A 23646-nucleotide genomic window follows, 5' to 3' on the forward strand; every position below is an offset into this window, starting at 1 on the left:
AGTCCCAGATACAGGCCAATAAGTCTTTTCCCTCTCCCAAGCATGGCAGTCAGCCTGCAGGAAGTGGTACAAGAGAAAAGGCCATCATACCTGCCAGACTTCCTGAAATACAGAAATGACATCATGGCTGCTATATCGGATCAATGCCAGGATAGATGTCCTCTTCCTGAAGAACCTGTCATGGAAAGAAAAGAAAAGAAAAGAAGGAATGGAGATGATGTTACTTTACAGGGGGGAACCTCAGGAACCAGCATGTAACATGAGGTAGTCTATAATTGTTTCTTCAAGGAAAGCATTATTTCTGTTGGAAAGTTGATGGGAGATGATTATATTCCTGCAGTTTTTTTTTCCTCTCTCACCTTGTTTCTAGGTTTTTTATCAGTCCTCTGTCAATTCTCTACTGCACTCGGATATTTCAGAAATATTTCGGATTTGTGAAAGGCTGATCGTTATTTTCTATGTCCGTAGAACTATCCACCTTTACAACTTTTCATGGTTGCACCTTTGTCTCAGTGTCTCTGTGGTGGCAGCCATGAATGAGACCCTGCCAGGACTCCATGGCAGGGACCTGATTGACAGAAGGCCCAGGTCAGTGCATTTCAAATTCACAACCTCCTTTGCACAGAAAGCTTTCTTCCCACAGGCTCACAGCAAGGGCGTGTAAGCAAGCCTAGTTCTCTGAGGCTCTCTTTAACTCTAATGGGTGACTGGTTGGAGGACTCCCCATCAGCCTTGCGAAAACTGTCTTAAGAACTGCATTGATACCTAAAATTTCTTTCCCTTTCCTTTTCACAGGTGTCAGCTTTGCATAGTGGTCTGTGGGTTCTCCCACACTACCTTCATGCCTGCCCCACATTCCCTCACAGGTGTCTTCTCTGATAATTTATCTTATTTGTCTAGTCCTATCCTGGATGCATCTCAGTTGGTAAAAAAAACCAAAACAAAAAAGCGTACCAGGATTGATTCTTTACACTTAGATTTTTTCCTTTCTCTCCCACAAGTAGTCAGTAACCATGTCCTACTGTTTTATGTGTTACCTTTTTTTCTATATATATATATATGGAAATAGGTGCTGTTGAGGGGCACATCTTATGTGTCAGGCCCTGTGCTAAATACTTTACCTGTACCTCATTTAATTCACATAATAACCCTGTCAGTTACATATTATTTTATTTTATTTTATTTTATTTGAGACGGAGTCTTGCTCTGTCGCCCAGGCTGGGGTGCAGTGGCCGGATCTCAGCTCACTGCAAGCTCCGCCTCCTGGGTTTATGCCATTCTCCTGCCTCAGCCTTCCAACTAGCTGGGAGTACAGGCGCCTGCCACCTCGCCCAGCTAGTTTTTTGTATTTTAGTAGAGAGGGGGTTTCATCGTGATAGCCAGGATGGTCTCGATCTCCTGACCTCGTGATCCACCCGTCTCGGCCTCCCAAAGTGCTGGGATTACCGGCTTGAGCCACCACGCCCGGCCTACATATTATTTTCATATTACCAATGAAAGGACAGAAGCTTAGAGTAGTGTAAAAACTTTCCTGGTGTCATATGGCTACTAATAGGAGGATGTGAGGTTTCATTCTGGGACTATTTGACCTCAAGGCTAAGGATGACAATAGTAATAGAGCAGCTGACATTGGTTCATCTGTGTGGCATCTTGATTCATTGACTGCAATAAACCTTTAAAAGAATCGTATGAAGCAAGCTCTCTCATGCTTCAGGATATGAAAGAAGAACAAACTAAACCCAAGCACAGTGAATGAAGTAAACAATATGGCTTAGAGCGGATAAAAATAAAATGGAGAATGAAAAAAGAATACAGTAAATTAATGAAACCAAAGTTGATCCTTCAAAATAAATCAACAAAATTGACGACCATTAACTGGACTAAGAAAAAAAGAGAGAAGATTAAAATTACTAAAATCAGAAATGGAAATGGAGTCCGAGAATGGTGGGTCATATTTTAATCCTAGCACTTTGGAAGGTCACAATGGGAGGATTTCTTGAGACCAGGTGTTTGGACGAGCATAGATAACCTCAGGAGACCCGGTGTCTACAAAAAAAATTTAAAACCAATTAGCTGGGCATGGTGGCATGCATCTGTAGTCCTAGTATCTTGGGGGGCTGAAGAAGGAGAATTTCTTCAGCCCAGGAGTTTGAGGCTGCAGTGAGGCATATTCACACCACTGTATTTCAGCCTGGGCTGGCCTACAGAGTGAGTGGCTCTCTCTCTTTCTCTCAAAAAAAAAATAAGAAAAGAAAAGTAAAAATGAAAAAACAGAAAATGAAATGATTACTACCAATTCTAATAAAATAATGATTTTGAAATTACTGTAAGTATTTGTATTCCAATAAATTGTATAAACTAGATGGAATAGACAAATTCCTAGAAAAACACAAAAAATATGACTACAACTATAATCAGTAATAAGATTGAATCAATAAAAGCATTTGATGAAATTCAATATTTTTTCATAATAAAAACATTCTAACTAAGAATGTAAGGAAACCACCTCAACATAAAGGCAATATATGAAAAACCCAATGCTAACATCATACTCAACGGAGAAAGACTGAAAGCTTTCCCTGTTTGAGCAGGAACAAGACAAGGTTGCTGCTTTGGACACTTCTATTCAATGTAGTATTGAAAGGTCTAGTCAGAAAAATTAGGCAAGTATTTTTAAAAAGACATTCAAATTGGAAGAAAGGAGTAAAATTATTTCTGTTCGCAGATAACTTGAACTTATATCTAGAAAATCCTAAAGATGGACAAACCTATTAGAATTGATAAATGAATTCAGTAATGTTCCACAATACAAAATCAACATTCAAACATCAGTCGTATTTCAATACACTAACCATGGATCATCTGAAGGGAAATTAAGAAAAAAATTTTAATTTGAATTAATATCAAAAAGAATAAAATACTTAGGAATAAGTTTAACCAAAGAGGTGAAATGATTACACCTGAAATCCATAAAATGTTGCTTAATGATGACATCAATAAAATGAAAGACATTTTGTTTCCATGAATTAGAAGACTCACTATTGTCAAGAGGACAATGAAACCCAAAGTGAGCTGCAGATTCAATATAATTCTTCTCAGAATCTCAGTGACATTTTTGCAGTAAAAGAAAAATCCGTCCTAAAATTTATATTGAAACTCATGACCCTAAATAGACAAACAACTTTGAAAAGGAAGAATGAAGCTGGAGGACTCACACTTTCTGATCTCAGCATTTACTACAAAGCCCCCGTAACCAATACAGTGTGGTACTGGCATAAAAGAGGACATAGAAATTAATAAGATAGAACAGAGAGCCCAGAAAGAAATACTTGCATATATGGCCAAATGATTTTCATCGAGTGTGCCAAGATCATTCAATGGGGAAAGGATAGTGTTCTCACCAAAAGATATTGGAAAAGCTGGATATCCAAGGGCAAGAATGAGTGGAACATTTACCTAGCATCATATACAAAAATTAACCCACAATAGATCAGATATCTAAATGTAAGAGCAAAATCTATACAACTCTTAGAAGAAAACATAGGATAAAAACTTCATGATATTGCATTTCACAATGATTTCTTGGTTGTAACAACAAAAGCATAGGCAACAAATAAAATGGATAAATTGGACTTCATAAAAATCAAAACGTTTTATATATCGAAGAACATTATCAAGAGAGTAAGAAGGCAACCCATGAAATGAGAAAAATATTTGCAAATTATAAGTGTGATAAGAAATTAATTTCCAGAATATACAAAAAACTACGAGTTAACAACAGCAAACATCCAAAAACACAATTACAAAATGAACCAAGGATTAAAATAGAGTTTTCTCCAAGGAAGATATACAAATATCCGATAAGACCAAGCAAAGCTCCTCAGCATCACGAATACTTAGAGACATGCAAATCAAAACCACAATGTGACACCACCTCATACACTTTAGGATGGCTTTGATAAACAACAACAATGACAGCAACACAAAACGACAAGTATTTTCAAATAGACAGAAAAGTTGGAGCTCGAGTGCATTGCTGATGGGAATGGGAAATGTTATAGCCACTGTAAAAAGTGGTGTGGCTGTTTCTCAAAAATTTAAACAATAAATTACCATTTGATACAGCAATTCCACTTCTGGACATACTCCCTATAGAATTGAAAGAAATGTGAACAAATATTTGCACATTGATGTTCAGAGAAGCATTACACGCAATAGCCAAAAATGGAAACAATGGAAAAGTCCATTGAAAGATAAGTGGGTAGGGAAATGAGATATATCTATACATCGAAATGTTATTCAACCTTAAAAAGGAATAAAATTCCAATACATCGTGCAAAGTGGCTGAACGTTGAAGACATGCTAACTGAAATAAGCCAGACACGAAAGGATAATTATTCTATAATTCCATTTATAAAATAGAATAGCCAGTTATATAGAGACAGAAAGTAGAATGGTATGTGCTAAGGGTTAGGGGGAGAAGGAGTGAGAGTTACTGTTTATTGGGTACAGAGGTTTAATATGGTAAAAGGAAAAAGTTCTGGAAATGGATAGTGTGATGGTTACACAACACTAAATGGCACACTTAGAAATAGTTAATCATAAGCCTTATATTGGATATATATAAAGTGTCCTGGTAGTCTTACACTCTATAAATACACACTTTTTGGCATAGCCCCTTTCCTGCCATGCAGAACCCCAGAGGTGAATCTCCCTATGTCTCCAAGTGTGCATCACTCACTGTCCTCTGTGCTGTGTCCCACGTGCTGTGCCAACAGCCTCATAGCGCCGGTGACTTCAGAGCCAGGACACAGCTCAAGAGTATGCTCCGAGGCTCCCTCTCTTTTAATTTCCCTGCAGCCTAGCCTTCACATCAACTGGCAGTTCGATTTAGCCGAAATCAGGACAGGCCACCAGGGCTCTTTCTCCACACATGCTGGTCCCACACCAGGTGGAGTCAGGCAGGGCCAGTCACCGGAGAAGCCCAGAGCAGATTAGGGAGTGGTCTGAGCTGCCCCTTTCTCATCCAAGGGCTTTCCTACTCTCATTTGGGGGAAAAATGTGAGCTTGTTTCAAAGCCTCGGATGCTCCTTGTAGCTCATGCAGTAGGGAAAAAAAATAAAGACGTGGCAGAAAGGGATGTGTTGGTGACAGCGAGAAGCAACTTGACCTTGAGGACTCTCCTTCTTGTCCCTCTGTGAAGCCTATTCCATCACATAGGGCTCAGGGCTGACAAAGCCCCCTCCCTACCTTTCTCAGGCTGGACACAAGGTCAACCATGAGAAAACAGAAAAACAAGGAGAAGAGAGTCTGTAGAGACAAATTGGGAGGGTTCACGAGGAGAATTTAGGATTTGCTTCTGCCAATGGGACACAGGCTGGGAATTAAAATGTTTTCCTGGGTCTTCTCTGAAAGGCAGATAGACATCATCTAAAACACTATTGCCAGTGATGCAGGGATCCACTTACCAGAGACTTTGATCATCTTGAATGCGGAACTTGAGCTGCCAGTGGCTGGGTTACGAGCCGAGCAACCATACATTCCGCCATGCTTTCTAGTAATTTCGCGGATAGAGAGCTCTTGTCCTGATTGCAGAAACTTCCCATCAATCGTCCAAGAATACTCTGCCGGTGGGTTAGAGTCCGCGAAGCAGTACAAGTAGAGTTTTTCTCCTGAACGGTAATAGGGGGATGAAGAGAAAATGCTGGGGATGCGTGGACCATCTGGAGTAAAGAGAATAAAGTCACAGGTGATGTCATCTGAAGGAAGGGGATGTTCCTGGTCTCTTAAAGGGACATAGTGTCCCTCTGAGCCAAGACACACCCTCAAGGCCTAGCCAAACCGCTCCTGTGTTCACTGGGCCAAAGCCTGGGATATTCTCCTGTTTCTCCCATCACAGGCTGTAGACTCCAAGTCTCCCATGACAAGAGCATCTCTTCCCCTTATATTTTTGTTTAAGGCTATGCATACCCAGAATTTCCCAGGGCAGGGAGCCATGGCCAGCCCTGGTGTCCAGAAATAAAAATGTCTGTACTTGGACCTGAGAGAGACTGAGATGCGTGGCCTGTGTTCCTTTGGATTTTAGCGGGTGGCCTGGTCCACACAGGAACCTAAGATACAAAGGACATCCAGCGTGACTGGGTCACTGGGGGTGCTACCAACTTGGTCCCATATTTCACATTCATAGGGGCCTGTGTCATTTCTTGTGACATTGGCTAGAATGAGGATCCTGTTTTCACCGGGTTGCTTTAGCCTGGGACTGTGTGGATAACAGAGAGAAGATTGTCCTGTGGCACCTTTGATTCCTCCACAGGCATCCTTCAATCAGAGTTGGGATCTCCCTCCCCTCAGCCCACCCGAGTCCTTGAAAACCAATAGCTCGTGTGTGTGTCACAAGACAGATGCATGATGATCTAAGAGCTCAAAGACTGTGAGGCCACCTGCTCTGTCTTAGGGAAGCACAGACATTCTCAAGTGTGAATTGAGCAGCAGTGTTGGGTCATGGACAGATACATCAGTGGGAGTCACAGGCCCTGATACACCTCCCAGTCCCTCTCTAATCAGCTGACTGGCTGGCTCACCTTGAGTTCCTTACCTGCAATGTGCAACTGCCGGGCTCCTTACAAATTCCATCCTACTTTGCCTCCCTAGATGTGATTTCTCTGCAGCTTCCATTTCCAAGGACATTCTAGAGATGAGTAATAATGGGACTTCCCATTGTCTTGAAACCCTGAAGATACTGAGCAGCCTGGCCTGGGACTGGATGTTTCAGCAGAAATAAAACAGGGGAGACCAGAGTCAAGCCTGGAGGTCAGTTCAGTCATCAGGCCATGGAGACACAAGGTGGGGCAGTTTTCTGCAGGTGTTCCATGATGACTTACTTGAGCCAGTGACCTCCAAAGATAGAGCAGAGTGCAAGGAATGATCTAGAAAGACTGAAGGGGACAGGCAAGAGCTGGTGGCTTTGGAGCAGAACCATGGTCCCTGTTCTGGGTTCTTTAAGTTTCCTCTCCTTCTGCAGAGGGCAGGTGAGGACTAAATGGATCTTTCCAGAAATACATGTGGACATTTGCAAATGCAGAACGGACTGGTGGAAAAGGTGGGAATTAACTGCTGGAAATCTGGTCCTTGTGGACCATACGTGTTTGATGGATATGAGACAAAGTTGGGGAGAAATTTTGCAAATATTTTCTTTCATTGGACACTCTACTCTCCGATTCCATGGGTTTGACTACTCTAGGGACATCATGTAAGTGGATTCCACAGTGAATCTGAGAAGAGACTGCTGGTAGCCGGGAGCTGGGAGTGGGGAGAATCAGAAGTTGTTCACTGCGGTGCAGTTTCAGTTATGCCAGATGGGGAGGTTCTAGAGATCTGCTGTACAGCTTGATGCCTATAGTTCACACAGATTGAGTGTTTCTTACGCATCAGACTTAGGACAGAAAGTGTTTTGGATTTCTGACATTTTTTGATTCGAAATATTTGTCACATACTTACTGGTTTAGCATCCCAAATCTGAAAGATTCAAAATCTAAAATGCTCCAGTGAGCATTTCTTTTCAGCATCACATTAGTCAGCAAAAGTGGGTGGTGATAGGCTAAATACATTCTTGCCCTTTTTTTTCCTAACCACTTTTCTAGCTTGGTGATTAGTTTTTGGTCAATTCCATACTGGCCATGCTGCACTTGTATGTTTTTGAAGGCTTTGGGATGTGAGAAATAATGATTGCTATTTTCTATGTCGTCAACACTTTCCACCTTTCCTTGTTTGCATCTTTTTCTCAGTGTCTCTGTTGTGGCAGTCATCAGTAAGAGCCTATCAGGTCAGATTTGGGACAGATTTTTGTAATTCTGCAAAAAAATGTTACTGAGATTCTGGTAGGGGTTGCGTTGAATCTGCAGCTCACTTTGGGTAGTATTGTCATCCTAACAATGTTGATTTTTCCAATCCATGAAAATGAAATGTCTTCCCACATATTGATGTCGTCTTTAATTTCATTCAGTAACGTTTTGTAGTTTTCACGGTATAACCCTTAGACCTTTTTGAATAAACTTATTCCAAAATATTTTATACCTTTTGATGTTAGTGAGAATGGAAATTCTTTTCTGAATTTCCTTTCACATTGTTCATTGTTACTGTATAGTCTAAAGAATGATCTAGAAAGAGTGAAGGCCACAGGCAAAAGCTCGTGGTTTTCGAGCAGAAACATATTCCCTGTCCTGGGTTTTTGATTTTCCCTCTCCCTTAGCAAAGGGCAGATGGCTCTTCCCTGATAGCCAGATAGACTTCACTGAAAAACATATTGCCAGTTCTCCAGGGATCCACTTACTAGGGACTATGATCCTCTTGATTATGAGATTTGTTCCACCAGTGACTGAGTTATGCATGAAACAGACATAGACCCCTTTCTATGTTGTAGTGGTTTGGAGGATAAAGAACACTTGTGCTGATTGCTGGAACTTCCCATCAATCAGCCAAGAATGCTCTGTCAGTGGGTGAGAGTCTGTGAGGCAGGAGAGCTTGGGGAGTTCCCCTGGATGGTAATAGGTGTATGAAGAAGAAATGGTGGGGGCGTCCAGGCCAACTGGAGCAAAGAGAATAAAATCACAGCTGATGTTGTCAGAGGGAAGGGAAAATCCTGGTCTATGGAAGGGCCACGGTGACCCTGTGAGCTAAGACACAACAGTGAAGTCCCAGCCAAATCCCTGCTGTGTTCACTGATCAGGAGCCTGAGACATTCACCTGTTTTTCCCATCATAAGCTTTGGTCCCTGAGTCTCCCATGACAGGAGCAGCCTCTTCTCTCCCATTGGTGATCAAGCCTGAGCCTACTCTTAGGACTCATGGCCAGCTTTGATATCCGGGGAGAAGGGTCTCTGTACTTGCACCTGAGAAGGACTGGGAGGCCTGGCCTCTGGCCATGTGTATTTGGGATGGCAGCCTGGCTCACAGAGGAACAGAAGATACTCACAGAGGAGATTCAAGGTGACTGGGTCACTGCGGCTGGAACTCACTGGGTTCTTCATTTCACATTCATAGGGTCCTGCAGTATCCTTTGTGACACCAAATAGAACGAGGGTCCTGTTGTTTTTGGACAGCTGCAACTTGTGACTGATAGGGAGGCTCTGACCATTTATCCGCCACAGGTAGCTTACATCCTGAGTGTCAGGATCACAGGATAAGATCACAATCTCCGTACCCTCCCTGGGGTTTAAGTTGCTGCTGTTGATGGAGGGCTTGGGAGTCTCCACTGTGCAGATAACAGAGAGAAGATTGTCCTGTGTGGCACCTTTGATTCCTCCAAACACATTTTTCAATCAGAGATGGCATTTCCCACTTCAGCCCACCCAAGTCCTTAAAAATCCATGGCAAATGTGTGTGTTACAAGACAGATGCATAGCAATCTGAGGGCTCAGAGATTGTGAGGCTGCCTTCTGTATGTGGGAGAAGCACAGACTTTCTCAAGAGTGAATTGAGCAGCATCACTGCATCATGGAAAAACATGGGTCCAGCAGTCAGAGCCCCTGGTGCCTCTCTGAGTCCCTCCCTCTCCAACTGCCTGCCTGGCCCACCTTGTGATCCTCATCTGGAGCATGCAGTGCTAGAATCTTCTTAGTTTCAATCTTACTTTGCTCCCAAGGTATGTTTTCCCTGCAGCTTCCCTTTCCAAGGGCATCCTAGAGATGGATGATGGAACTTCCCATTGTTCTTAAACCCTTTGGGTAGTGGGAAAACTGGCCTGGGACTGGGTACTTCAGCAGAAATAACACAGGGGAGACCAGAGTCAAGCCTGGAGGTCAATTTAGTCATCAGGGAGTGGAGCTACAAGTTGGGGCAGTTTTCCCAGCTGTCTCTTAGTGACTGACTTGAGCCAGCGACCTCTAAAGATAGAGCAGAGTCCAAGGAATGAGCTACAAAGAGTGAAGGGGACAGGCAAGAGCTGATAGCTTTGGACCAAGACCATGTTCCCTGTCCTGTGTCCATGCCCTCACCTGCCCTTCCCCCTGTAAAGGGCAGGTGAGGACCGTGTGGATCTTTCTAGAAATACATGTGGATTTTTGCAAATGCAGAACTGACTGGTGGAAAGGGCGAGCATGAACTGATGATGGAAGTCTGGCCCTCATGGACCGTTTGTGTTTGGTGGCTATTAGACTAATATTTGGGAAGAAGTCTTGCAGATACTTTCTGTCGTTAGACATTCTACTCTCTGATTCTGTGAATTTGACTACTCTATGTACCTCATCTCAGTGGATTCCAGAGTAAATCAGAGAGTAGAATAGTAGTTTCCAGGAGCTGGGGTGAGGGGAATAGGGCATTGTTCCGTGGGTGTGAGCTTTCAGTTATGCAGGATGAGGAGGTTCCAGAGATCTCCTGTAGATCTTCATACCTATAGTTCATACAGATAAAGTGTTCCTTACGCAGAAAGCTTAAAACCAGGTGTTTTGGATTTCTAACTTTTTTTATTTTGGAATATTTGCAGTAGAGGTACTGGGTCAGCATCCCACATCTGAAAAATTTTAAATCCAAAATGCTCCAGTTAGCACTTCTTTTTAGCACCACATCAGTGGTCAGAAGTGTTGGATTTTGGTGCATTTCAGATTTTGGATTTCTGGATTTGGGATGCTCAATTTGTAATATTGTAATTTTCCCATAAAAAGTTGTCAGGAGTTTAGACCTCATGTTATGATGTGACTCTAGTAACAAAACAAAACAAAACAAAATTTGAAGGAAACATTAAAATGTTGTCATCAGTGGAAATTTTTACTGATGGTCCAAGTATCTAAGATGAATTGCTGGTAGTAGTATTTCTCTTGATACCCAATTAAGGTTTAGGTGTGGGGTGAATTCCAGCAGGATCACATTATGCTGAAAGAAAGATGCCAAAGGTGATTTGAAATTAGCAAGTCCTTGAGTAGAAAGAGACCTGTTAAAGAGACAGAACTGGTTAGTGTGTCAATTACATAAAGGGAGGAATGATGCCGAATTAAAAGAAGTGAAGTTTGTTATGTTAGTAAATATAGAAAGAACTCCCTGTTTCTAATTTCTGTGCAGAGTTAGGAAAAATGGGGAGGAGCCCAAAACAGGTATGTGAAGTGCTGTCTTCATTTTCTCTCAACCTAAGGAAATACATCACACACGGGGGCCTATTATGGGGAGGGGTTCGGGGTGGGGTTGTAATGACAGTTATACCTGATGTAAATGACGGGTTGATGGGTGTTGACGAGTTGATGAGTGCAGCACACTAACATGGCAAATATATACATATGTAACAAACCTGCACGTTGTGCACATGTACCCTAGAACTTAAAGTATATTTTTAAAAAAAGATTTTAAAATTAAAAAAAGAAAAACTCTAACCCCTGATCCACTAGGGAGGCTGATTTGAGTAATAATATACCTCCGTCCTCCTATTTGGCAGACTTGGAGTCATTAAAATATTTCTTTACTGCAAAACACCATCTGGATAAATTGGTTTTGTTTGTGCAGGAGGCCAGAAGAACATGTCTGGGAATTATAAGAATGGATGGAGGAGCTGCCTATCCCTGTCCCACAGTCTTGTGCACAGATCAGTCTCACAACAGGAAAGAGCCCTGGATGGGTATACAGTGGAAGCTTATTCTCTTAGTGACTTGGGGACATTGGCTCGAGATGAAGCCTGGCAGGAGTGGAAACTCCAGGTCATTTCTATGCCGTTCCTATTACCTGGGAGGTGGACCATTCCACAGTGTTAGCAGGAAGGGATTAGAAGGCAACCTAGTTAGAGCGAGTGTCTGGGGAAGGCCTAGGGGTGGAGGAAGAAGCTGTGCAGGACAGGGCTTGCCAGGTAGAATGAAGTGGGAGGAAGATGAGGGACACAGAGAAGCAGAGAGAGGCAGAGACAGCATGGCAGTGAACAGTGGGGGCTACAGTGACTTCAGAGACCCCAGGGACCAGGTGTCCCAGTTCAACAGTCCAGGACCAGGGAGCCCTGAAAACCCTCCAGTTGCCAAAGGGTTTCAACTTACATGAGGTGGGGTGTCTTTAGGGGCAAGAGGTAGTGGGGGGATGAAACATGGGTGTCAGCCACTGAAGGACAAGGGGAAGGTGTGGCCTAGACCTCCTAGGATTCTGCATCTGAGATCCAGTCTCTAAAGAGGTTATGGATCACTCATTTCTTCATTCAATTCCTTCATTTGTTATGCAAGAGCTCCTGAGTGTGTGTCTCTCACTGGGCCTGTGCTGGTGCGGGGTGTGAGTGGGGAATGAAAACAAGGTCCTCTCCTTTATCCTGTCATGCCAGTGACATGGACACTTTGGGAAACACAGGATTTCAGGTTCAGTGATAGGGGTTAAGATCTGAGGGGGATGCCTGGACATTTTTTGCACTGACTCTGACAGTTGGGGCAGGTGATTTAGTTCTGGAGAACAGACAAATCAGCTGACCCTTTGCTCTCACTCCTCTGAGGTTTGGATGCCGAAGGTGAGAGGATGTGAGCCAAGAAACGACTACGGGGCCCTTGGATCCCAGTAATCCCTCACTTCTGGTGGAGGAGAGGATGGACCTGTGGCTGCAGACAGACCTCATGTGACCCTGATCTGTCTTTTGTGTTTGTGTGACTCTGGTTCAGTGACTGTGCCGTCCTGTGCCTCAGTTTTCTCTCAGTCAAATAAGCTAAATGGCGAATGGACTGTGGCTTTTCATGCTTTCTGTGAATAAATTGTAAATTCTTCACAGTCACCTGACCTAATGCTTGGCACAGTGGAGGTGTTCACACAAACAGCATTTATTATTATTCACTTCCATGAGAGAGCAACTTTAGGTCAGATCCCAGTGGATAAGCTGTTGCCAAGTACATTTTCTGTCTTCTGTTTCTCCTTCTGGGGACTTTAGACTTTCTATGGAGTGTCCTAAGCCACACAAGGCAGTTGACTGATGGTCTACAAAGCTTGTCTTTCTGTCCTCTCCACTCTGAGTCTCAGGTGAAGAAAGCTCTGTCCTTGCCTAGATGAGGCTCTGAGGGCTGAGCCCTGGCAGTGAGCAGCTCCAGGAGACACAGTCCTCAGACAGCTGGTAAATCCTTGGTCCCAGTAAGCCCTGCCACAACCCAGCCCTGGCACAGGCTCCTCAGCTTTACCTGGAGTAAGGATTTAGGGACAACGGTCTGGGGTTCAGGTTTCTAGGGCTGAGCTTTTCTGAGAGTATCTCAAGGGGCCTCTTAGGCAAAGCCCTACTCAGTTCTCCAGGGTGTTTCTCAGGGTCAAGTTTATGAAGAGGGCATGAGGTGCTTGGCTGAGACTGATCTCCTCCTGCTGAGCACCCCCCACCCCCATCATACTGTCCTTCCTGTGCAGCAAGTGTCTGCAGGGTCTGGAGGCAGGAAAGGAATTCTGATCTGTTGAGGTTTGTCTCCTCTGTGTGTGTCCTGCACTAAATGCCAAAACCCCAACGTGGGACATAATGCAGAGAGGGACACAGGCACAGTCCAGGCCTGACCATCCTGGGTGTGCAAACTAGAAGTGACCCCCACCCCCCAACACCCAGGGATCATGTGGAATCACTCACGGTATAAGGTGTAATGTCCAGTTACTCCTTCAGTCCTATGACCTCGCTTTATGATTTGTATGGTGTAGGATCCTGTGTCATTCTTGGTGACACTCTGGATCAGCAGGGATGCATTGGAATATACTGTTTCCCGTCCACTGTATGCAGACCCAAATACAATCATTTCAGTGTCTGTTGTATATGCTGTAATATAATGCTGGAGGTCCATTATTTGCCCTTTGTACCAGATGTAGCCAACAACGTTCGTGGGCAAATTGTGGACAAGTAGAAGAACATCCTTCCCCTCAGAAACTTTGGTTGGCTGAGCTTCAATCGTGACTTGGGCAGTGGTGGTCGGGTTCCAGAAGATTAAAAGTGATGCTAGGAGGTGGAGAGAGCATCAGTCAATATTGAGACCTATGTATTGGGATGAAAAGATGGAGCCTTGGGTCCTGAGAAGATTTCTTCAATCATCAGCCTTGTAGACACACACACACAAACACACACACCCCTTTTTGTGTGTGTGTGTGTGTGTGTTTGTCCTACTGTCCTACTGGGTCAAGGTCAGCAGCACGACCCCCATTCCTTCAATCCTTCTGACCTCGGCATTTTTCTCTTTGAAATCCTCTTCCCAGGAGTCTGCATGGCTCCCTCCACACTGCCCTTAGGTCCTGTTCACATCAGGGCGTACTTAGACTTCTTTCCTGACACCTCCTTCAGAGCCCCTGGGTCTTCCATTTCTGACCTTTTCATGCTCTGCTCCCTCCGGAGCTCTTGCCAACACCTGACCTCACATTCTAGATCTCTTTGCATGTCTATCTTCCTGCCCATGACAGCATGAGCTCCGTGAAGACAGGGACATTTGTTTTCTTGATTGCACCCCAGTGCCTGGGACAGGCTGCAGACTCCTGCAGATGTGAAGGTTCCCAGGGATCTCCAAGCCAGGGCTATTTTTTTTGTCTTTCCCCAATTGTTGAGGTTTTTTGTTGAGGACAGTGTTTCATGTCCTGCTTATATTTTCACCTGAAGTGTCATCCGATAACAGTTATTATTATCATTTTTCAAAATATTGTGGCCAGTGATGCTTAACCAGGAGAACAGAACACTTGAGATTTTCCTGCCTATTACCAATTCCAGTTCAATGTGATTTTCCTGTTGTGACCCTGTCTCTCTCTGGCATATTATCCCCAATCCAGACTCCAACAGAGCCTTCTTTCCTTTTTTTTTTTTTTTTTTTTTTTTCTTTTTGAGACGGAGTCTCGTACTGTCTCCCAGGCTGGCTTGCAGTGGCGCCGTCTCAGCTCACTGCAACCTCTGCCTCCCAGATTCATGCAATTCTCCTGCCTCAGCCTCCTGAGTAGCTAGGATTACAGGAGCTCACCACCACAACTGGTTAATTTTTTCTGTTTTTAGTAGAGACGGGGCTTCACTGTGTTGATCAGACTGGTCTTGAACTCTTGACCTCATGATCCATCCATCTCAGCCTCCCAAAGTGCTGGCTTATTTTATTTTTTAGAACCCCATCCCCTCCAGGAGACCCCATCCAATCATTCTGCTTCCTCCTCCTGTCCTCTCCCAGGAAGTTCTCTCCTCACCTGTGAGTAGAAGCTCCTTCCAGGTGATGTGCAGTGTGTGGGGAGGCACTGAGAGGGGCCCCATGGCCTCTTCTGCCTGTGTGTTCTCCTCTGTGGAGATGAGTCTGGGATCCAGAATCTTTCCGAGCACAGCTGTCAGCTGTGCTGTCCTTCCTCCTTCTGTGCTGAGCCTCTTCCCGGGGCAGGAGCACTTCTCAGGCTTATGGGCGGGGTCTGTGCCCAGGTCACCTCTCTATCCCCTCCCCTCTCAATCCTGCCTCTTTGTCCCTCCTTCTCTTTTTCCTTTTGTCTGTGTGTCAGATCCCTGGGAATTGTGGAGGCCTCTGCCTTTTTCAGCAGTGATTTTGTCACCAAACCTCGGTACACACTATGTGCAAAACCACAAACATACACACAAAAGAGACGTGCACAGACACAGAGTGTCACACACATACCCTGTAGGTTGGGCAAGCACAGTTTTGGGCCTCAACCTTCTGCTGTACCAGTGGCTCTGGGTCGGGGTGCACATTCACACCCCTCACCCTCTTTCATCCCCATCTGGCTCTCCCCTTCAGTGCAGGAGGCTGGAGCTGCATCAGGTCCCTGTTATAGGGACACCACATTGTGCTGTGGGTGAGCTGTGTGTTGCCTGGTGACAGGGAACCTTCCTTTCTCTAATTGTGTCTAGCTTGGCTGCAACTTCCAAGGATGGACATTCGTGACCTGGGTGTCCCAGAGGAAACTGTCCTTCCTGGAGGTGTGCAGGGTGAATCTCTCATGCCTCTTGGGAGGAGAGGGCTGTGCTGGTTGCTCAGTGGGGGCTGTGACTCCCACGGTGAAAGGGACAGTTCTGTCACTCTATTGCTCCCTTGGGACGGGTAGTGGGTCTCTCATCTCTTCCTGACCATCTTTGGTGTCCTCTCTTCCCTGGCCATCTGATTGTCCTGTGGACACCACATCTTCCCCGTGGTGGTGCAGGAGGAAGTGGGGAGCCACCCAGGAACCCCGTGGAACATGACTCGTTGAGATACAGGAAAGGGAACCTGGGACACAGCAGGGATTCAGAGCTGGAGAGATTCATCCAGACTTACTCCGTGGCCGTGATGGGCTCAGCCCTCCATGTGCTGACATACCCAGGGTTCTGTCCTGAGGGTTTTCACCCGGCCAAGATGCTCTCTGTAGAGGAGGAACAGGCACTCACCAGAGAGCCTCTCTGGAGGGACATAGCTCACACCTGAGAAGGCGGGTGGGGGTGAGTTGTGTTCTCAGAGCAAAGAGCAATAATACCCCCTTCTCCCGGCAGGCACACAGGAGAGGTCTGTTTCCCAAGGGACAGCCGGGGGTAGGTGGTCACATCCTATGTGGTGCCTGTGTGTGAGCATCACGCGCGCTCTGAGCCCCACGGGGTGCAGCGGGCAGGCAGGTCACAGGGTGCCTGACTGATTCCAGGGGAGGCTGTGAGCCCTCAGGCAGCCGCTGTTCTGTGTCAGCGTTAGGCTTGGCCTAGGATGTCCCACAGAACAGGACAGATGGAGCAGAGGCGGGCATTTAGGGAGCAGTGACAGAAAGAGTTGATGAGGATGGAGGGAAGTCTCGAGGGGAAAGGGCTTAGTGCGGTGTCGCATGCACCAGCGCTGCCCTGGGAGATGTCTTTTTAACTGAGCCCAGGGAAGAAGCAGGTGTGTGGGGCAGGAGCTGCCTGCAGAGGGTGTGGTGTTACGTTGGCGGCCGCCAGGTCAGGAAGGAGCTGACAGAGTCCGTGTGGGGAGCATGGAGGACGTTGAGGACTTGGGCCAAGGTGACCCTGATGAGGGTGGACCCTGCTTGGCTACGGGTTCTGCTGAGGGAGGTCGGCATCCCCTGGGAAGGCCTCAGACTGGAGGGACTCTGCCGCCGTCTGGTGGACTGGAAGGGAAGTGTGGGGGGCCGAGTCCAAGGCCAGGCTGCGTGTTTTAATCCACAAGGATCTGCACGTTTCAAACGAGGTCACACATATGCTATGTTTCAGTTCCATCACCTTTCAGCCCTGTGAGTGCCAGTCTCTGTGTCTCTACGTTCACTGTTCTCCCTCTTTCACGATCGGATGTCCCGAACGCAGATTTTTGTCACCTTCTATGAGTTTGTGTGTGTGTGCAGTAGGCGGCACTGTGTATACCCTGGGGACAGTGATGTCTGGGGCTGAGCACTGCACATGGGCTTGGGAGCAGAAGACGGAGCAGCAGGGTGGGAGGATCAATGCCAGGGGAGTAGGGACAAGTCATTTTCATTTTCTCACTCCCAGGGACCAGAACCCAGGATTCTGACTCCAGGGCGCAGTAGCACACCCTGCTGATGTCCCTGGATGTCATGAGTGCTCATAGTGTCATGCTGCCTTGGCATTCCTTTCTTTTTTTTTTTTTTTTATTTTTTTTTAATTTATTTATTATTATTATACTTTAAGTTGTAGGGTACATGTGCATAACATGCAGGTTTGTTACATATGTATACTTGTGCCATGTTGCTGTGCTGCACCCATCAACTCCTCATTTACATCAGGTATAACTCCCAATGCAATCCCTCCCCCCTCCCCCCTCCCCATGATAGGCCCCGGTGTGTGATGTTCCCCTTCCTGAGTCCGAGTGATCTCATTGTTCAGTTCCCACCTATGAGTGAGAACATGCGGTGTTTGGTTTTCTGTTCTTGTGATAGTTTGCTAAGAATGATGGATTCCAGCTGCATCCAAGTCCCTACAAAGGACTCAAACTCATCCTTTTTTATGGCTGCATAGTATTCCATGGTGTATATGTGCCACATTTTCTTAATCCAATCTGTCACTGATGGACATTTGGGTTGATTCCAAGTCTTTGCTATTGTGAATAGTGCTGCAATAAACATACGTGTGCATGTGTCTTTATAGCAGCATAATTTATAATCCTTTGGGTATATACCCAGTAATGGGATGGCTGGGTCATATGGTACATCAAGTTCTAGATCCTTGAGGAATCGCCATACTGTTTTCCATAATGGTTGAACTAGTTTACAATCCCACCAACAGTGTAAAAGTGTTCCTATTTCTCCACATCCTCTCCAGCACCTGTTGTTTCCTGACTTTTTAATGATTGCCATTCTAACTGGTGTGAGATGGTATCTCATTGTGGTTTTGATTTGCATTTCTCTGATGGCCAGTGATGATGAGCATTTTTTCATGTGTCTGTTGGCTGTATGAATGTCTTCTTTTGAGAAATGTCTGTTCATGTCCTTTGCCCACTTTTTGATGGGGTTGTTTGTTTTTTTCTTGTAAATTTGTTTGAGTTCTTTGTAGGTTCTGGATATTAGCCCTTTGTCAGATGAGTAGATTGCAAAAATTTTCTCCCATTCTGTAGGTTGCCTGTTCACTCTGATGGTAGTGTCTTTTGCTGTGCAGAAGCTCTTTAGTTTAATGAGATCCCATTTGTCAATTTTGGCTTTTGCTGCCGTTTCTTTTGGTGTTTTAGACATGAAATCTTTGCCCATGCCTATGTCCTGAATGGTACTACCTAGGTTTTCCTCTAGGATTTTTATGGTATTAGGTCTAACATTTAAGTCTCTAATCCATCTTGAATTAATTTTCGTATAAGGAGTAAGGAAAGGATCCAGTTTCAGCTTTCTACTTATGGCTAGCCAATTTTCCCAGCACCATTTATTAAATAGGGAATCCTTTCCCCATTTCTTGTTTCTCTCAGGTTTGTCAAAGATCAAATGGCTGTAGAAGTGTGCTTATATTTCTGAGGACTCTGTTCTGTTCCATTGGTCTATATCTCTGTTTTGGTACCAGTACCATGCTGTTTTGGTTACTGTAGCCTTGTAGTATAGTTTGAAGTCAGGTAGCGTGATGCCTCCAGCTTTGTTCTTTTGACTTAGGATTGTCTTGGAGATGCGGGCTCTTTTTTGGTTCCATATGAACTTTAAAGCAGTTTTTTCCAATTCTGTGAAGAAACTCATTGGTAGCTTGATGGGGATGGCATTGAATCTATAAATTACCTTGGGCAGTATGGCCATTTTCACAATATTGATTCTTCCTATCCATGAGCATGGTATGTTCTTTCCATTTGTTTGTGTCCTCTTTGATTTCACTGAGCAGTGGTTTGTAGTTCTCCTTGAAGAGGTCCTTTACATCCCTTGTAAGTTGGATTCCTAGGTATTTTATTCTCTTTGAAGCAATTGTGAATGGAAGTTCATTCCTGATTTGGCTCTCTGTTTGTCTGTTACTGGTGTATAAGAATGCTTGTGATTTTTGCACATTAATTTTGTATCCTGAGACTTTGCTGAAGTTGCTTATCAGCTTAAGGAGATTTTGGGCTGAGACAATGGGGTTTTCTAAATATACAATCATGTCATCTGCAAACAGGGACAATTTGACTTCTTCTTTTCCTAACTGAATACCCTTGATTTCTTTCTCTTGCCTGATTGCCCTAGCCAGAACTTCCAACACTATGTTGAATAGGAGTGGTGAGAGAGGGCATCCCTGTCTTGTGCCAGTTTTCAAAGGGAATTTTTCCAGTTTTTGCCCATTCAGTATGATATTGGCTGTGGGTTTGTCATAAATACCTCTTATTATTTTGAGGTACGTTCCATCAATACCGAATTTATTGAGCGTTTTTAGCATGAAGGGCTGTTGAATTTTGTCAAAAGCCTTTTCTGCATCTATTGAGATAATCATGTGGTTCTTGTCTTTGGTTCTGTTTATATGCTGGATTATGTTTATTGATTTGCGAATGTTGAACCAGCCTTGCATCCCAGGGATGAAGCCCACTTGATCATGGTGGATAAGCTTTTTGATGTGTTGCTGAATCCGGTTTGCCAGTATTTTATTGAGGATTTTTGCATCGATGTTCATCAGGGATATTGGTCTAAAATTCTCTTTTTTTGTTGTGTCTCTGCCAGGCTTTGGTATCAGGATGATGTTGGCCTCATAAAATGAGTTAGGGAGGATTCCCTCTTTTTCTATTGATTGGAATAGTTTCCGAAGGAATGGTACCAGCTACTCCTTGTACCTCTGGTAGAATTCAGCTGTGAATCCATCTGGTCCTGGACTTTTTTTGGTTGGTAGGCTATTAATTGTTGCCTCAATTTCAGAGCCTGCTATTGGTCTATTCAGGGATTCAACTTCTTCCTGGTTTAGTCTTGGAAGAGTGTAAGTGTCCAGGAAATTATCCATTTCTTCTAGATTTTCCAGTTTATTTGCGTAGAGGTGTTTATAGTATTCTCTGATGGTAGTTTGTATTTCTGTGGGGTCGGTGGTGATATCCCCTTGATCATTTTTAATTGCGTCGATTTGATTCTTCTCTCTTTTCTTCTTTATTAGTCTGGCTAGTGGTCTGTCAATTTTGTTGATCTTTTCAAAAAACCAACTCCTGGATTCATTGATTTTTTGGAGGGTTTTTTGTGTCTCTATCTCCTTCAGTTCTGCTCTGATCTTAGTTATTTCTTGCCTTCTGCTAGCTTTCGAATGTGTTTGCTCTTGCTTCTCTAGTTCTTTTAATTGCGATGTTAGAGTGTCAATTTTACATCTTTCCTGCTTTCTCTTGTGGGCATTTAGTGCTATAAATTTCCCTCTACACACTGCTTTAAATGTGTCCCAGAGATTCTGGTATGTTGTATCTTTGTTCTCATTGGTTTCAAAGAACATCTTTATTTCTGCCTTCATTTCGTTATGTACCCAGTAGTCATTCTGGAGCAGGTTGTTCAGTTTCCATGTAGTTGAGCGGTTTTGAGTGAGTTTCTTAGTCCTGAGTTCTAGTTTGATTGCACTGTGGTCTGAGAGACAGTTTGTTATAATTTCTGTTCTTGTACATTTGCTGAGGAGTGCTTTACTTCCAATTACGTGGTCAATTTTGGAGTAAGTATGATGTGGTGCTGAGAAGAATGTATATTCTGTTGATTTGGGATGGAGAGTTCTATAGATGTCTATTAGGTCTGCTTGCTGCAGAGATGAGTTCAATTCCTGGATATCCTTGTTAACTTTCTGTCTCGTTGATCTGTCTAATGTTGACAGTGGAGTGTTGAAGTCTCCCATTATTATTGTATGGGAGTCTAAGTCTCTTTGTAAGTCTCTAAGGACTTGCTTTATGAATCTGGGTGCTCCTGTATTGGGTGCATATATATTTAGGATAGTTAGCTCTTCCTGTTGAATTGATCCCTTTACCATTATGTAATGGCCTTCTTTGTCTCTTTTGATCTTTGATGGTTTAAAGTCTGTTTTATCAGAGACTAGTATTGCAACCCCTGCTTTCTTTTGTTCTCCATTTGCTTGGTAAATCTTCCTCCATCCCTTTATTTTGAGCCTATGTATGTCTCTGCGTGTGAGATGGGTCTCCTGAATACAGCAGACTGATGGGTCTTGACTCTTTATCCAGTTTGCCAGTCTGTGTCTTTTAATTGGAGCATTTAGTCCATTTACATTTAAGGTTAATATTGTTATGTGTGAACTTGATCCTGCCATTATGATATTAACTGGTTATTTTGCTCATTAGTTGATGCAGTTTCTTCCTAGCCTCAATGGTCTTTACATTTTGGCATGTTTTTGCAATGGCTGGTACCGGTTGTGTTCCTTTCCATGTTTAGTGCTTCCTTCAGGATCTCTTGTAAGGCAGGCCTAGTGGTGACAAAATCTCTAAGCATTTGCTTATCTGTAAAGGATTTTATTTCTCCTTCACTTATGAAACTTAGTTTGGCTGGATATGAAATTCTGGGTTTAAAATTCTTTTCTTTAAGAATGTTGAATATTGGCCCCCACTCTCTTCTGGCTTGTAGAGTTTCTGCTGAGAGATCTGCTGTTAGTCTGATGGGCTTCCCTTTGTGGGTAACCCGACCTTTCTCTCTGGCTGCCCTTAAGATTTTTTCCTTCATTTCAACTTTGGTGAATCTGGCAATTATGTGTCTTGGAGTTGCTCTTCTCGAGGAGTATATTTGTGGCGTTCTCTGTATTTCCTGGATTTGAATGTTGGCCTGCCCTACTAGGTTGGGGAAGTTCTCCTGGATGATATCCTGAAGAGTGTTTTCCAACTTGGTTCCATTTTCCCCCTCACTTTCAGGCACCCCAATCAGACGTAGATTTGGTCTTTTTACATAATCCCATACTTCTTGCAGGCTTTGTTTGTTTCTTTTTCTTCTTTTTTCTTTTGGTTTCTCTTCTCGCTTCATTTCATTCATTTGATCCTCAATCGCTGATACTCTTTCTTCCAGTTGATCGAGTCGGTTACTGAAGCTTGTGCATTTGTCACGTATTTCTCGTGTCATGGTTTTCATCTCTTTCATTTCGTTTAGGACCTTCTCTGCATTAATTACTCTAGCCATCAATTCTTCCACTTTTTTTTCAAGATTTTTAGTTTCTTTGCGCTGGGTACGTAATTCCTCCTTTAGCTCTGAGAAATTTGATGGACTGAAGCCTTCTTCTCTCATCTCGTCAAAGTCATTCTCCGTCCAGCTTTGATCCGTTGCTGGCGATGAGCTGCTCTCCTTTGCCGGGGGAGATGCGCTCTTATTTTTTGAATTTCCAGCTTTTCTGCCCTGCTTTTTCCCCATCTTTGTGGTTTTATCTGCCTCTGGTCTTTGATGATGGTGATGTACTGATGGGGTTTTGGTGTAGGTGTCCTTCCTGTTTGATAGTTTTCCTTCTAACAGTCAGGACCCTCAGCTGTACGTCTGTTGGAGATTGCTTGAGGTCCACTCCAGACCCTGTTTGCCTGGGTATCAGCAGCAGAGGCTGCAGAAGATAGAATATTTCTGAACAGCGAGTGTACCTGTCTGATTCTTGCTTTGGAAGCTTCCTCTCAGGGGTGTACTCCTCCCTGTGAGGTGTGGGGTGTCAGACTGCCCCTAGTGGGGGATGTCTCCCAGTTAGGCTACTCAGGGGTCAGGGACCCGCTTGAGCAGGGAGTCTGTCCCTTCTCCGATCTCAACCTCCGTGTTGGGAGATCCACTGCTCTCTTCAAAACTGTCAGACAGAGTCGTTTGCGTCTGTGCAGAGGTGTCTGTGTGTCTTAGTTTACTGTGCCCTGTCCCCAGAGGTGGAGTCTACAGAGACAGGCAGGTTTCCTTGAGCTGCTGTGAGCTCCACCCAGTTCGAGCTTCCCAGCAGCTTTGTTTACCTACTTAAGCCTCAGCAATGGCGGGCGCCCCTCCCCCAGCCTCGCTGCTGCATTGCCGGTAGATCACAGACTGCTGCGCTAGCAACCAGGGAGGCTCCGTGGGTGTGGGGCCCTCCCGGCCAGGTGTGGGATATGATCTCCTGGTGTGCCTGTTTCCTAAAGCGCAGTATTGGGGTGGGAGTTACCCGATTTTCCAGGTGTTGTGTGTCTCAGTTCCCCTGGCTAGGAAAAGGGACTCCCTTCCCCCTTGCGCTTCCCAGGTGAGGCAATGCCTCGCCCTGCTTCAGCTCTCGCTGGTCGGGCTGCAGCAGCTGACCAGCTCCGATCGTCCGGCACTCCCCAGTGAGATGAACCCAGTACCTCAGTTGAAAATGCAGAAATCACCGGTCTTCTGTGTCGCTCGCGCTGGGAGTTGGAGATTGGAGCTGCTCCCTCGGCATTCC

At 44.6% G+C, this 23646-nt stretch overlaps 1 protein-coding gene and 1 pseudogene across 1 annotated transcript; both read right to left on the reverse strand.

Moving 5' to 3' along the window:
* Positions 1–5223: 5223 nt before the first annotated feature.
* On the reverse strand, positions 5224–5922 carry LOC126941723 (pregnancy-specific beta-1-glycoprotein 8-like; annotated as a pseudogene).
* An 11-nt stretch (positions 5923–5933) lies between these two features.
* LOC126941802 (putative pregnancy-specific beta-1-glycoprotein 7) lies at positions 5934–15282 on the reverse strand. Its single transcript, XM_050768569.1, has 3 exons — positions 15117–15282; positions 13624–13902; positions 5934–6193 (listed from the first exon to the last, which is right to left on the reverse strand). The coding sequence occupies exons 1-3, from the start codon at positions 15178–15180 to the stop codon at positions 6111–6113; spliced, it is 426 nt and encodes a 141-aa protein (XP_050624526.1). The 5' UTR covers positions 15181–15282; the 3' UTR covers positions 5934–6110.
* Positions 15283–23646: the final 8364 nt, after the last annotated feature.

The sequence above is a fragment of the Macaca thibetana genome, chromosome 19, assembly GCF_024542745.1.
Source record: "Macaca thibetana thibetana isolate TM-01 chromosome 19, ASM2454274v1, whole genome shotgun sequence".
Classification (NCBI taxonomy): domain Eukaryota; kingdom Metazoa; phylum Chordata; class Mammalia; order Primates; family Cercopithecidae; genus Macaca; species Macaca thibetana.